Source organism: Lissotriton vulgaris, chromosome 10 (assembly GCF_964263255.1).
Source record: "Lissotriton vulgaris chromosome 10, aLisVul1.2, whole genome shotgun sequence".
Lineage (NCBI taxonomy): Eukaryota > Metazoa > Chordata > Amphibia > Caudata > Salamandridae > Lissotriton > Lissotriton vulgaris.
This window is the reverse complement of record NC_141698.1, coordinates 98120420-98135280: the sequence shown is the minus strand read 5'-3', so window position 1 is coordinate 98135280 and position 14861 is coordinate 98120420. Positions and strand designations below refer to the sequence as shown.

General features: G+C 46.5%; 1 protein-coding gene across 2 annotated transcripts in view; it reads left to right on the top strand.

Annotated features, from left to right (window-relative positions):
* The window catches only part of INTS1 (integrator complex subunit 1), a 536581-nt gene that overhangs the window by 350557 nt on the left and 171163 nt on the right, over positions 1 to 14861 (top strand). For both annotated transcript variants that reach the window (XM_086940596.1, XM_086940597.1), the window contains exon 36: positions 4299 to 4429. In XM_086940596.1, the coding sequence (XP_086796722.1) occupies positions 4299 to 4429 (131 nt within the window). The remainder of the gene's footprint in view (positions 1 to 4298; positions 4430 to 14861) is intronic.

The following is a 14861-nucleotide window of genomic DNA, read 5'->3' as shown; positions in this document are numbered from 1 at the left end:
CATGTATGTAACTGTGAACCCCGGTTAAAGTTAACTGAAGCCTCAGCTCCACAAAATGGATGCTGCCACCACAGACACGAGTCTGACCCCCTGCAGCTGGGAGTCCTTCCAGCGAGGGGAGCCTGGACAAAGGGTTTCCTGTCAGGGGCGGTGCTAGCACCGTCCCAGACATGGTTTTGTGTATCCTGGGTAGGCAGGGCTTTACAGGAAGGTGACTGCTGAGTGGCACCCCGGTGCTCACTACGCATAGGCCGGTCTGAACCAGTTCCAGGGGCACACCAGCCCCTGGCCTGGGGAAGTCCGGCATGGCTGAGGGGTGTAACCACCCCCCCCACCTAGTCCCACCCATAGGCAGGACCTAGTCACCGGGTCAGCCCCCTTTTTTAGTATAAAGATGGGAGCGGGCCCCCTGTTAAAATTAGATCATCTTTGGAATCAAGATACCACTTTCTTCGAAAGGACTTCACGATTTCTTCTTCAAGATTCTCCCTTGTGGCTAAGGAGTAGTCACCCTGCATCCGCAGGCACCATCCTAAAGAACACTGCGGTCTGCTGCAAGTCCTTCATCACGAATCCGACGACCCAGCACGACGAGACCCGACTTCCCTGGCACCTCTGACCTCTACTCACCTCTACAGCAAAGCTGAGAACCGTGAGTGCGACGAGACCTCAAGGGACCGACGATCGCCAAGACTGCACGACATCTTTATTGCAAGCCCACCGAGTCTTCCACTGGTGAGTGCTTTGGGGTCCGAGAAGCCCCAACCCTGCGCAGCTCCAGCACCCAAGATCAGCCTCCCTGCATCTCCACGATCGGCGTGGGGCCCTTCTGCTGTTTGCTGTGCACCGCGTTGTTTGGCTACTAGCCGGCTGGCTTGTGGCCTTCTGAACGACGCCCGACGACAACTCTTCTGCTGGTCTGGTTGCTCCAGGCTGGCCCTTGCTTCCTTGTTCAAGAGAGGCACCCCGGACCCTCCTGGTCCACTCCAGACGCCATTTTAGGTCCACCGCGTGGGCTTGAATTTGCCAAGGCTTTGTTGCCCAATCCTGGGTCCAGCGACGCCGACAGCTTCTATCTTCGTGGGACAGCTCGATCCTCCATCCTGGTCGCCGACAACGCCTCCTGGTCCGTGAGATCTTCGAGTCAAGCGTCACCCACTCACCTAGTCGAGGTGGCTACCATCCGGTGCCCTCCTGGTGCCCACTGACTACTGGCTAGTAGTCTCGAACTTGGTCCCCTCTGCTTTCAGGTGTCATCTATCTTCAAGATCCAGGCTTGGATCCGACTGAACTTTCTTCACTGGTCACCGGCCAGCATCTTTTCTTCCGGCTCCTGGTCCGTCTACGAGGATTCCCGACGTCTTTTCAGACCTATGCAGCTGCAGCCCCTGGGCTAGGTAACTTCGGCATTTCGGTGCCCCAGCATAGCCTCACTATCCAAGGGTCAGAATCTACTTTCGTTTTCTCCCTACCAGGTCGGGTTCGCCCGAGAACACTAACTTTCTAATTCCTAGCTACCATAGACTTTTGTCCCGCATCTCGCGTGAGAGTGCACACACTGCACCCGAGTCCCCTAGGCCTCCTAGACGTAATCTAACGATTCCCTAGTCAAGTCCTAGCGATTCCAAAAGCTATTAGTACTGTACTTACCTGCTAGGAATTTCGCATTCCACTTTCAGAGTATATGGTTTTCCGTGCCCCTCGGGCATTTGTATATACTGTGCTAACTTAAGTATTTTTGTAAGAGTTTTGGTTTGTGCTTAGTACCCTGTCCTCATAAAGAGTACAGGGCTGTTGTGATCTTTAAATAAATAACTGTTTATTTTCATAACACTTGTGTGGTGTCCTTTCACTTGGTATTCAAGGGGTATATGTGTGGTAAACAGCTGGCTTAACGCGCCCTCTCGAGTCTTTAGCCTTAGACTGCTCGTATCCACGCTACTAGGATAGCTGGTCTATAAGGTTGACTTACAACCAATCATCAATAAGGGTTGCTGGACTGATACATAGTGTTCACTAGAATAGTGAGCACTGCATATCAGGCCACCTTCTCACACCCAGGGCCTGTAAGTTTATTTATTTGCTGGTTTATATAGCGCTTGAATCCACTCCTACTGGAGTATCTCTGCGCTTTTGGAACCGGTAAACAGCGGGCGTGGTATGGAGATGGAGTTAGATATCATTTTTTAACAGGGTGGTTTTTAGAAGTTAAATGTTAAATGTCACTAGTGCAATGCAGCACTGATTGTGCCACCACTACAGTGACTAAGTGAAAATATGCCTCTAGGCCTGCACTGCAGCCTAGTGTTATAGTTTTAAGACCACAAAATAACCTTTTTATCAGGCCTAAACTTTCCTTTTTAATACTTACAAGTCACCCCTAAAGTAGGCCTTAAATGCCCATAGGGGAGGGTGCATGGTATTAAAAGGAAACATTTCCAAAGTTGTTGATCACTGTGGCAAGTCGTAGCTCACCCATGGAAAAGCACTTAGTTACATTATAAACCTTTTTATAATGTATAATTTCAGTTTGGGAATAGCTAAACCAATGGTTCAACCACTCAAATTATTAGTAATTCAAAATCAAAACTGATTGTAAAGTCGGATTTAAAATGACTATTTTGAAAATACCAGTTTTAGAAAGTTGGTATATTTCTGCCCAATGCCTCTAGTATCCCTTTCTGAGATAATCCCCAACTGTCACCGGTCAGCCTGGTGGAAGGTGTGAAAGGCTCTTGGAAAAGCAACAAAAGGGCCTAGGTTTTGGAAGAGGTGTGACCTCCTCCTGACAGGATGGTCTGGGAGATGTGACCACCAACTGTACAAGCTTCATAGGAGCCGCCTGTATCACATGCAGATGTAACTTGCACCTAGGCCTGCCCCTGCCAAGTACCCAGAGTGGCACCTGTGCCAGTAGGTGGAAACTCTGTCCCAGAACTGCTTTTTTTCTGTGGGAGTTCCTCATTTCCCTAGGCAAACTTCAGGGGTGTGCCCAGATCTCTCACCAAGGGAAGAAAGATTCTGTCATGTTGATTTTTGGCAGAGCAGGACACTAGGAGTTTGTTTAGGACCACCTCCAATGAAATGATGCCAAAGTGGGTAGGGTTCCCCTAGGAACTTGTTCCCGGTTGGTTAGGGAATCACCCCACCCACAAGCTAGTGCCAGACATAAGTCACACCCCAGCCTACCCTCTTCAGAACTCTGGTGAACCTGTGCTGATGAAGGATCCCACCTGCTGAACCAAATAATTGGAACTCAGGAGAAGGACTAAGCTATATACTGTGTCTTTCAAACTTCTATGTTTATGCTCCTAGGCTGGAGAGGAATTTCACACCTTTAATACAAATCCAATACTTAGATTTTTCCTCAGTAATGTCAACTATCTTGGTGCTCTGTTCAGATTTTCATCACCTTTGTGATTTGCAAAAAACAGCTTCTTAGGTCATCATTCTATTGTGCATAGAGTCCTATACCAAACATTGATGTTATTTGGATGGATCATGTACATCTGCAAATATGTGTCCGCTTAGTCTGCCAAAACCAAAGTGGCTTGAGTTGCCTTTTCCAGAAAGTTCCTATCATAGACATCTGAAGGAGTACTGTGTGCACAACTCAACCTGCAAATACTACCCTGTCAGCCCTTGGTCTAAGAGCAGTGCACAGCTTTGGTCAATAAGCTGCAAGACAACAATTTATCTTGTGTATTTGCCACAAATATTTTCCTATTCTTCATTTTTCACTAGGAATGGCAGTTGTGTCTCAGATTTTAGCAAATTCACAAGCCGTTGGTTTGTCATTGTTTAACAACTTTTGAATAATACAATATTATTTCAGTAAAAATTAAAATGTGTTTGTCTTGCATGTTCAAAAATCTGTTTTTAAGTTATGGCAGTGAATGAAAATGAAGAAGCAAAATGATGTTGTGTTATGTGAATTTGTAGAGCGCGCCTAATCCACCATTAGAGTATCAGGCGTTTAAATGTTATTTAAAGGTGACAAAATTATTTGGCACAAAATAAAAAAAAATAATACAGCGTGATTGTGAATTGACTGAATAATGCATTGAGCTGATTGTACGCGAACAGACCTACATGAATTAAACTGGCTGAAATAATAGAGAAGCAACTACTCTAAATTGGTTTGTATATTCCATAGCTGTTATTCTTCTCGGTTGTTTATTTGTATACCACTGGTTTTAGTTGTGGAATGATGCACTAAAAGGGAAAGTTTGTAATTTTTCAGGACCGCATCTTAAGTTTCCCTTTGTAATTTTCCTAATAACTTCTTTTGTTTTAAGGTGAAAGGTGCCTCAGGATCCCAGGTACTTTCTTTTCGCCCTTATCTGCTGACTGTCCTGACTCACCAATCCAACTGGACAACTTTGCACCGGTGCATCAGTATTTTGCTCAGCAAGCAGAGAGAGCTGAGGTGCGTACCTGCTTTCAGATCAAGTGAAAGAGCATAGTCTTTTTCTGTTTTTTAATTGAATATTGCCAGTGAATATTTACCATTTGGCAGCCATTGTAAATTGAATGTTCAATTAATAGGCAATGGAGCCGTTATCTCACTTGATTAGCTGAGCAATGGAAGAAGTTTTCTCTTTCAAGGTCTCATCAGTATAAGGAGGGAAAGAACGCCTGCATCCCCAAGAGGAAATGTTATTCTCTGTAAAACTAATTTTCTCCCACATGCCAGTAACGTGTGAATCGTGTTCATTATGTGAAATTCCCAGGCAGAATGAATTATCTCAAACGGGTGCAAATTGCTTTACTGATCACAGTTAACCTCCAGCTATTTGACCTTTAACTCTGGAAGCATATTTAGAAAGGATAAGTTACTTACCTGTAATCCTAGTTCTCTTCCAGGGGTATCCTCATCAAAGTCGTAAGCACTGAATATTCCCGCCCATGTGCGGGACCCCGGAAACAATATAAAAATATATATGTAAAAACACATATATCTCGCTCCACATATATGTACATACATATATTATCTTTCTCACACCAATGCAGCTCCAAAACAGGCTAAAACAATGTAATCACATGTACATGTACTGCAATTAGTAAGGAAAAAACAACACATTAGGTCAAAAATCCCTTGAACTTTGTGTTTTAATGAGTAAAACCGCTCATAAATCCTGAAAATTGCTAATAAATAGACATTGTTAGCCCTCAGGCTGCATTGTAAAACAATAGCATAGAAAATGAAACCATTTTCAACAAAAACTGGCACCGTGCCTTTAAGGCAGCCATGACCCCAGTCTTCCCATCATGCCTCAGGTGTGACAGTTAGGTCAGTTGCTCTTTGCATAAACCTGATGTCAGGGCTAAATACAAATATAAAAAACGTACAGCTCTCATTTACCTGGAGAGGCGGGTGGGTTGCTTATGACTTTGATGAGGATACCCCTGGAAGAGAACTAGGATTACAGGTAAGTAACTTATCCTTCTCTTCCAGGGGATCCTCATCAATAGTCATAAGCACTGAATAGAATAACAAACCCATCAACCACCTGCAGGTAAATGAGTAGTACATGACCCAACCAAATCAAAACAGCTAATAACTCAGCTGTTAAACAGATTCCTCAGGGAGGCCTGGTCCACCTGGGTATCTGCTCTTGTGTCAGAATCTAGACAGTAATGTATGGTAAATGTATGGACAGACCTCCAGGTCGCCGCTTTACAAATCGCAGACATGGGCACATTATGTAGGTAAGCCGCCGTGGCAGCCCTACCTCTAGTGGAATGCGCTTTAGGGGTAAACCCCAGAGGTTTTTGCGCCAATTGGTAAGCAAGTTTGATACACGAAACGATCCATCTGGAAATAGAACGTTTCGATGCTGCATGACCAGTTCTGATCGTTCCATAGTTAATAAATAACTGATCAGAATGCTGAATAGACTTGGACCTGTCCAGATAGAACTTTAAAACCCTTTTCAGGTCCAAAGAGTGTAAAGCCCTCTCAGCTGGAGTAGAGGGATTGGGAAAATAAGTGGGCAGAGAGATCGAATGATTGACATGAAAATCTGACACCACTTTCGGCAGGAAAGATGTGTGCGTTCTCAGCACCACTCTATTCAAATGAAACACTGTATATGGTTCCTTGGTACAGAGAGCCTGAATCTCGCTCACCCTACGGGCTGACGTAATCGCTACCAAAAAAGCTGCTTTCCAGGAAATATGCTGTAAAGTAGCTTTATGAATGGGCTCAAAAGGAGGACCCATCAACTTTGATAGTACTAGGTTCAGCTCCCAGGGTGGAGAAGGAGGACGTACTGGAGGGTACACCTTTTTCAGACCCTGCAGGAAATCTTTTACCGCTGGCAACTGGAAAAAAGAGGTTTGTGAAGGTGATCGCCTATAAGCAGTTATAGCGGCTAAATGCACCTTAATGGAATTAAACTTCAACCCTGCTTTAGCCAGGTACAACAAGTAGGGAAGAACTGCTTCTTCCTGACCCTTCACCGGATTATGACCACTCTGGATGCACCACATATAGAACCGCTTCCACTTGCATGCGTAAGAGTGTCTTGTGGAAGGGCGTCGTGCTTCTCTCAGAATGGACATGCAGTCTTGTGGCAGTCCTAGATGGCCGTACTGGATGACCTCAGGAGCCATGCTGCCAAGTTCAGTGACGGAAGGTTGGGATGGTGAATCCTCCCGTTCATCTTCGATAACAGGTCCGGCCTGCACGGAAGCCTCTTGTGAGGAGATACTGGGAGGTGAAGTAGATCCGTGTACCACCATCGTCTCGGCCAGTCGGGGGCAATTAGGATCATAATTGTGCACGAGTGGTTCAGCTTGCTCACCACCGTCGGGATCAGCGGAAGGGGTGGAAAGGCGTACACCAATTCCCCTGACCAGTCGATCAAAAGAGCATTCCCTCTCGTTCCTGGTCAGTAGAACCTTGAGGCATAGCTTGGGCATTTGCTGTTTATGTCGTCCCCGAAGAGGTCTATGGAAGGACGACCCCAAGACTGGAAACTGTCTTCTAGCACTTCGTCGTTGAGAACCCAGTCCTCTCTGTCTTCGAAGTGCCGACTTAGTGCGTCCGCCCTCACATTCTGCTCTCCTGGGAGGTGGACTGCTTGAACAGACAACTTGCGAGCCAGAAGCCAATGCCAGATGCGCTGAGCTTCCAGTGATAGCGTCCTTGAGCGTGTTCCTCCCTGCTTGTTCAAATAGTACATCGTGGTGGTGTTGTCCGTTTGTACTAGAACCGTTACCTCCTGAAGCGAGGGAAGGAACGCTTTGAGGGCCAGGTGGACTGCTCTCAATTCCAGCAAGTTGATGTGGTAGGTGCTTTTTTTGGAAGACCACAGACCCTGCACTTGGAGAGGCCCCATGTACGCCCCCCAGCCTTGTAAAGACGCGTCTGTGATTATCGTTTGTGCAGGAGGAGGCGGATGGAAGAGAACTCCCACCTGCATGTTCTGCTTCTTTGTCCACCACGGGATGGAAGCTCGGGCTACCTCCGACAAAGTGATCTGATCCTCCCAGCGATCTGATTGCTGGTCCCATTTGTCCTCCAGATCCTGCTGAAGAGGACGCATCCGAAGTCTGGCGTTCGGTACTAAGAAGATGCATGAAGCCATCGAGCCTAAGAGGGAGGCTATCTTTCGCACTTTCTGAGTCCTGTTGCGAAGAACTTGCTGGCATTCGAGCGTTATCGAACACTGTCTCTCCTGCGAAGGAAACACTTTTCCTACCTCGAAGTCTAGCAGAGCTCCTAGGAAGTGAATCTTCTGAGTGGGTTGGGCGACAGATTTGCTGTAGTTGACATGCAGGCCTAGACGCTGACAGAGCTCTATGCAGGCCTGGAATTAATTCCTTACGTTATCTGGAGAAGGACCTTTCAACAGCCAATCGTCTAGGTATGGGTATACGAAGACCCCCCTGCGGCGTAGAGCTGCCGCCACCACTGCGACATACTTCGTGAACAACCTGGGGGCCAACTTCAACCCAAACGGTAGGACCTTGAACTGGTAGTGGGAGGTCCCCACCCGGAATCGAAGGAATCTCCTGTGATCGGGCCGTATCGGGACATGAAAGTATGCATCTTGAAGGTCCAGCGAACACATCCAATCCCCCTTCCTGAGATTTGGATATATTTGGTGAAGCGCCAACATGCGAAACTTTTCTTTTCTGACATGTAGATTGAGTGTTCTCAGGTCCAGAATGGGCCTATATTCCATCTTTTGGCCCTTTTTTCTGACCAGAAAATACCTCGAATAGACTCCTTTCCCCCTTTGAGACACCGGAACCCTCTCGATGGCTGATTTTTCGAGGAGTGTCGCTACTTCTTTCTTTAGCATTTGTAGCTGGTGGCTTGACGTTGGCATCGGAGGAACGAGTGGAGGTAGACGATGAAAACGAAGACAGTACCCATTCTGCAGCGTAGACAACACCCATTGATCTTTTGTAATGGCCTGCCACTCTGTCCTGTGATGTGCAATGCTTCCCCCCACTGGAGTGGACAACGGCGTTGGGGGAAGTGAAGACTCATTGCTTCTGCTGAGGCTTATTGAAGCTGATTCCCGCTTCCTTTGGAATTGCGCTTGCCTTTAACTGCGATTTTTGTTGTCCTTGCTGGTTCTGGCCCTTCTGCCAGTGAGGGGTTTGAACCCTCTGCTTCGAAGAGCCCTTGTTGTCCTAACGGAACTTCTTCCGGAATTCCTTTTTCTTTTCAAGCCCCACGGCTTTAAGGGTGTCTAACTCCGTTTTCATCCGTTGCATTTCCTCATCAGCACTCGCCCCAAAGAGAGATGTGCCCGAAAAAGGAAGATTTAGTATTCTGGCTTGAGCCTCGGGTTTCAACGCTGTTAGGCGCAACCATGAAGACCTCCTCGCTGTGATTCCATGCGCATAGCCATGCGCAGCCAGAGTAGCTCCATCTGCCGCCGCCCCTATAATTTGATTGGAGACTTGACTGCCCTCCATCAGAATCTCCTCAAAGGCCTTTCTATCTTCCTGAGGGAGTTTTGCAGAAAACCTCTGAAGCGAGTCCCACAGAGATCTATCATATCTGCCCAGTAGCGCTTCCGCATTGGCGACCTTGAGGAAAGAGGCTGAGGTGTTACACACTGTTCTCCCCCATGAGTCTTGTAACTTGCTGTCTTTGTCCGGCGGTACCGTGGATGAGGAGGCCACCGCATTGGATTTTTTAGCCCGCGCATTGATCACTGAATCTGGCGGTGGATCGGACTTGAGGAACAGGGGATCCTCTTCAGGAGGGCGATATTTCTTGAGAATCCTCACTGGAACTGACTTCACCGTAGCCTTAGTCAGGAAGTCCTCATTCACCGGATCCATGATACCCGGGACCAACGGCAATAAATGTTTGGGTGCCGATCTGTGCTGCAGGGTTTCAAAGATGAGTCGTCTTGACCTGCGGAGCTTTCATAGGCACTTCTAGCTTCAGTGCTCCCCTGCCCGAGATGTCTTGGAACGAGAAAATATCCTCAGTTGGAGATATTCTCGATCGTGGGCTGTCCGTTAGTAGGGGAGTAATTTCTGTGAGAGAGGGTCCTCGATGAACTTGAAGAACTATGAGTCCACCCTCTGCTCCTGGACCTAGATCTTCTCCTACTTGAACGCGCTCTAGAACGAGATCGCTCCCTGTGGCTAGATCTTCTCTTACTTGAGTGCACCCTAGAGCGAGACCGCTCTTTGTGGCGGGAGGCTTGATCTCGATACGCCCTCAAACGATCTGCCGTCTCCTTGTCCTTGGCCCAGTGGTGAAGAGGTCTATACCACCTTGGGGAAAGACGAACCGGAGGAGATTTCTGCGTATGATCCCTCACTGGCGAACGTGTAGGAGGAGGCTGATCCTCTTGTTCCTGCTGCAACCTTGCAGGGGACTTTGACTTCTCCCTATCCGAAGAGCTGACTTCTCCATCCGAAGATCTGTCACTTCGAGATGCCGAGGAGGATGAGGATAGGCTCACCAGAGACCGCGTAGAGGAAGACCCCGACCGATCTCTCTCCTTCGAAACCCTTTGTCTTTTGACGGGAGGATCCTGTATCGGTGATTGTTCCCCCTCCGCAGCCGATGCTGATCTTGGGGAACCCTGTTGAGACCTCAGGGCCTGAGGCTGGTCCAATGATTGATTCTCCATCTCTTGAACCACCTGCCTCAAGGGTGACCTCCCCAGTGATCTTGTAGGGGAGACATTCCCTGAATTCGAGTCGCCTCGCTCCCTGGATCTCCGCTGAACGGTCGACGGTGGCTGCTCCGGCGTCGAAGGCCGAACAGATGGACGCCCTCTCGACTTCGACCGTGATCTCCTCGACGCCGATCTGCGCCTCGAGTGTCGATGACTGTCCCTCGACATAGAGCGTCTCGCCGTCGAAGGTTGCCTGCTCGATGACGACGGAGGCTGCTTCGACGTCGAACGCCGATGCTCTGACGGCGACGGAGGATGCCTCGACGTCGAATGATACACACTGAATGAGTGTCAGTCTTGGCCATTTTCCTTCCACATGAAGGACATTTGTCAAAGAGGGAAGGCATTTTGACAGAAAAATCACCTTTTTTAAGCCTAAAAAAGGTAGTAGTAACACCCTATGTCTAAAAGACGTCGAGTGAAAGCAAAATTTGTAGATTAATTAGAATATTTTTTGACAGAAAGTCAAAAAGAAAGGGAGCTGTTTCACCAGGGTCCTGACTGAAGGAGCCGGAAAGAACAACTGACCTGTCACCCCTGAGGCATGATGGGAAGCCTGGGGTCATGGCTGCCTTAAAGGGACGGTGTCAGTTTTTGTTGAAAATGGTTTCATTTTCTATGCTATTGTTTTACAATGCAGCCTGAGGGCTAACAATGTCTATTTATTAGCAATTTTCAGGATTTATGAGTGGTTTTACTCATTAAAACACAAAGTTCAAGGGATTTTTGACCTAATGTGGTGTTTTTTCCTTACTAATTGCAGTACATGTACATGTGATTACATATTTTAAGCCTCAGTTTTGGAGCTGCATTGGTGTGAGAAAAATAATATATGTATGTACATATATGTGGAGCGAGATATATGTGTTTTTACATATATATTTTTATCTTGTTTCCGGGGTCCCGCACATGGGCGGGAATATTCAGTGCTTATGACTATTGATGAGGATCCCCTGGAAGAGAAGTAGGCTTTCTTATTGAAGATTCCTCCTCTAGAATCTGTTGGTAAACTAGATTTGGAAAATTTTCAGCGATCCATACATCAAGCTCGAAGTAATGACACAGTTGTGTCAACCAGAACTCTCCCAGGGTGTCCCTACCAGAGGTTATGAAGCAGATCTAAAAAGGCACCATCCACTGTGATGTACAAAAAATAGGAGTTGAGAGGGATTTCAGGGACTAGGTAGCCCTCCACTCATGCAGTCACAAAACACAAAACACCTAGTCCCAAAGGTGAAAGCGAATCGATAGGTAGTATTCGCTTTTCTCCTCTTTTATGTTTATATGTTTACTGTTGCAGACAAGAAGATACAAATAAAAAGGTCTATGTGTCTTGCATGCACAGTATATGGTCTTGTTATATGTTGAATGTTGTTAGTTTTTGTCACATATAAGTTTGTGTACACTGCACCATTCACTGTCTTTTTACTTTTGGGAGTCGGACACGTTTGCGTTAAGCTAGTGGACACCGATGATGAGAACAGGGCTAACCTGGTGAGTACCAACCAGGAGCCCCATTGGTGGTTCGCCCGTGAGGTGTCCTCTAGCTATTCACACATTTTTTTCAAATGTTGTCTTTCTAGTGAATGTTAGTACTGTGTTGTCTAATGTTTAGATGTATCAGAGAGTGGCTACTTTTATTAACTATTTTTGGCAAGTTTCTTGAGCATGACAACTACTTCTATCTTTAGATGAGTAATTGGAATGATTTATTGACAAATCCAATCATGCCCATAGTTCTACAGAAAGTATTGCCTTTGGGACTAGGTGTTTTGTGTTTTGTGACCATCCACTGTGATGTCAGTCATTCCTTTTTTACGTCTCGCCCTGGAATTCGCATCCGAAGGATGCGTCCAGGGTCGGAGACTTATAGTTATCGGACACGGGGGAATGAGGACAAGAAACTGTCACGAGCTTTTGAAGGCAGATTTGGGTGCGCGAACACGCACGTTCCGTCCTGCGCCGCGCCGTGCACTTCCCTCCCATACTCCCAGCAAGTCAGCCTAACGCGCATGCATGCACACACACGCGCACACGCACTTACACTTACAGACACGCAGGCACCCAGACAGGCAACCCCCCACCCCCCACAGTCACACACACACACGCATACACACTCCAAGACACATACACACACACACGCACGCTCACACACATACACAGCCCCCCACCGCCGCACGCGCACACAGCATGCCCCCCCCGCCCTCGCGGATCATCAACAAGGCGAAGCCACACTCACCGGCTTCTTTGGTGCGGTGGCGGCGGCTCCTCTCATCGGCAGCAGGACTCTTCCTCCCTCTTTAGGCACCGGGGCGCAGGGTAGGCTCCTGCCTGCTCCGGTGCTCCAAACAGCCGCGGCTCTTCCGCGGGAGGCGGGGTAGGCTCCCGCCCTCCTCCTTCCTGTTTCCTGTTTTCCCGCCCGGCCTGCCTGACTTCCTGGTCGCAGGCCGGCGGCGCGAGCTCTGGACAGTCCATCTGCTGCACGGCACGGATGGTAAGCTACACCATGTGGGAATGTGGCTGGGAGGGTGCGTTCCTTGTTATTGGTGGAGCCATTTGTTTAGTTTTACACCAGCCTGGAGTTTACGGAATCACGAAGACTAGTAGCAGTGTGTATTATAGATTCTGCCGATTGCTAACCACTCTCTGCTTTAAAAATACACATTTTAATTTGCTCACTTCGATAGGGGTCTTTCAAATACTCAGTTTTTTTATCGATTTTGTTCTCTTGTGTACTCTTTACTTAAGGCACATGGTCACACACCGGAAACTCGTGTAATGTATACTAAGACTTTAATTTTATTTGTCAGCAGGCAGTAATAATGCTAAAATATAGAAAAGTCAAGGGCCCCCAAAATGTATAAAGACCTTGAGTCCAGCAAGGGCATCCATGAACTGTAAGGCCTGCTCCTGGCTATTTTACTCTCCTGTCTTTTGCGTCAAAGCAAATGTAATACCTTAAATATTCTAATCTGTATGGATTTCACATCCCTCACTGTTGAGGTATCTCCCAAGAATCTAGTGTGGGTTGAATATCTATCTATCTATCTATCTCCCACACTCTATCCATCTATCGCCCTCACTCTATCGCCCCTCACTCTGTCTTTCGCCCCTCTCTCTATCAATCTATCTATCTATCGCCCTCTCTCTATCTATCTATTGCCTTCACTCTATCTATCTATCTATCTATCTATGTATCTATCGCACTCACTCTATCGCCATCACTCCATCTATCTATCTATCTATCTATTGCCCTCACTCTATCTATCTATCTATCGCCCTCCCTCTATCTCTCACCCTCCCTCTATCTATCTATCTATCTATATCTATCTATCTATCTATCTATCTCCCTCACTCTATCTATCTATCGCCTTCACTCTATCGCCCTCACTCTCTCTATCTATCAACCTCCCACTATCTATCGCCCTTACTCTATCTATCGCCCTCCCTCACTCTATCTATCTCCCTCCCTCTATCGCCCTCCCTATATCTATCTATCTCCCTCCCTCTATCTATCTATCACCTTCCCTCTATCTATCATTCACACTCACCCTGTCTATCTATCGCATCACCACAGCATCACTCAGCACCAGCACAGCATCACTCAGTGGCACCACAGCATCAATCTGTGCAACCATTCAACAACAACTGGTTCAAATATGTTCTTTCAATGTTTCAAGCTTTATTACAAATGTCACAAAAAGATGTTAATATTTCCCTTCTGTTCTTGGATTTTCGTCACAATAAAATACACTAAACATAATCTTCACAAAAGTTATTTACAAAAGTTTAAGCTATTGCCATTATAAATTACAATAACTTTTATTTAAGTATTACTTATTAAAAAAAATTAAAAGCCATTTTTATTTGTAATATCAATACATCTAAGTCAGGTAAATACAACACATATTGCATTACAAATGCTATAGGTGTCACATTTGCAAAAGTTATAACTATTGGCATTGTAAATGACAAAGCTATTAATTTCACTATTTTCAAAACCAACACATAAATAAAATATTTGTCATTTACAATACCAATAGCTCAAACTTTCCTAATGCGAGACCTATTGCATTGCAAATGCTTGTTTCTTAATGCACTACAGTTAGGATTCTCCGGCAACACGAGGTTGCCTCAAAGTTTTTTCAAAAACATTCCAATTTCTCTAATGGAGTTTTTCACTTTATCTCATACTTTGTCATTCCCTTAGTGCAAGATGCCAGGGTCTAACGTGCATGCTTTATGTTTGTGGTGTCTTGTGCCTGACTATGATGTGTGACCTGCTCACTGAGGTGCAATATTAAGCCTTCATACTTCTAACTGAAGATTCCTTGTTAATGCCATTAGGCGTCAGACAGGATCTGGAGGTTTTTCTCAGCAATTCCCTCATGCGCTGGTACGTGGCGTGATGCGGCTCTGCATTGGGTCTGTCCAACCCCAAAGTGGCAACGGGGGCACATAAAAACGCCAGCTCTGTGCATCAATGTCAGTTCCTATCTTTCTGTGCTTTCTGATGTGGGGCTCACTCCCTCATTTTTCTATCAGCCACAGAAAGTTCCCTGCCACATTTTTCACAATGTGCAACTGAAAATATCTCCCCCTAAATTGACAAACTTCAAACCCTCCAAAGATTACCATCAGCAGATGTTGGTGACTTGCCTGCACAAAGTTTGTGTGTGGGCTCCTCACATGATT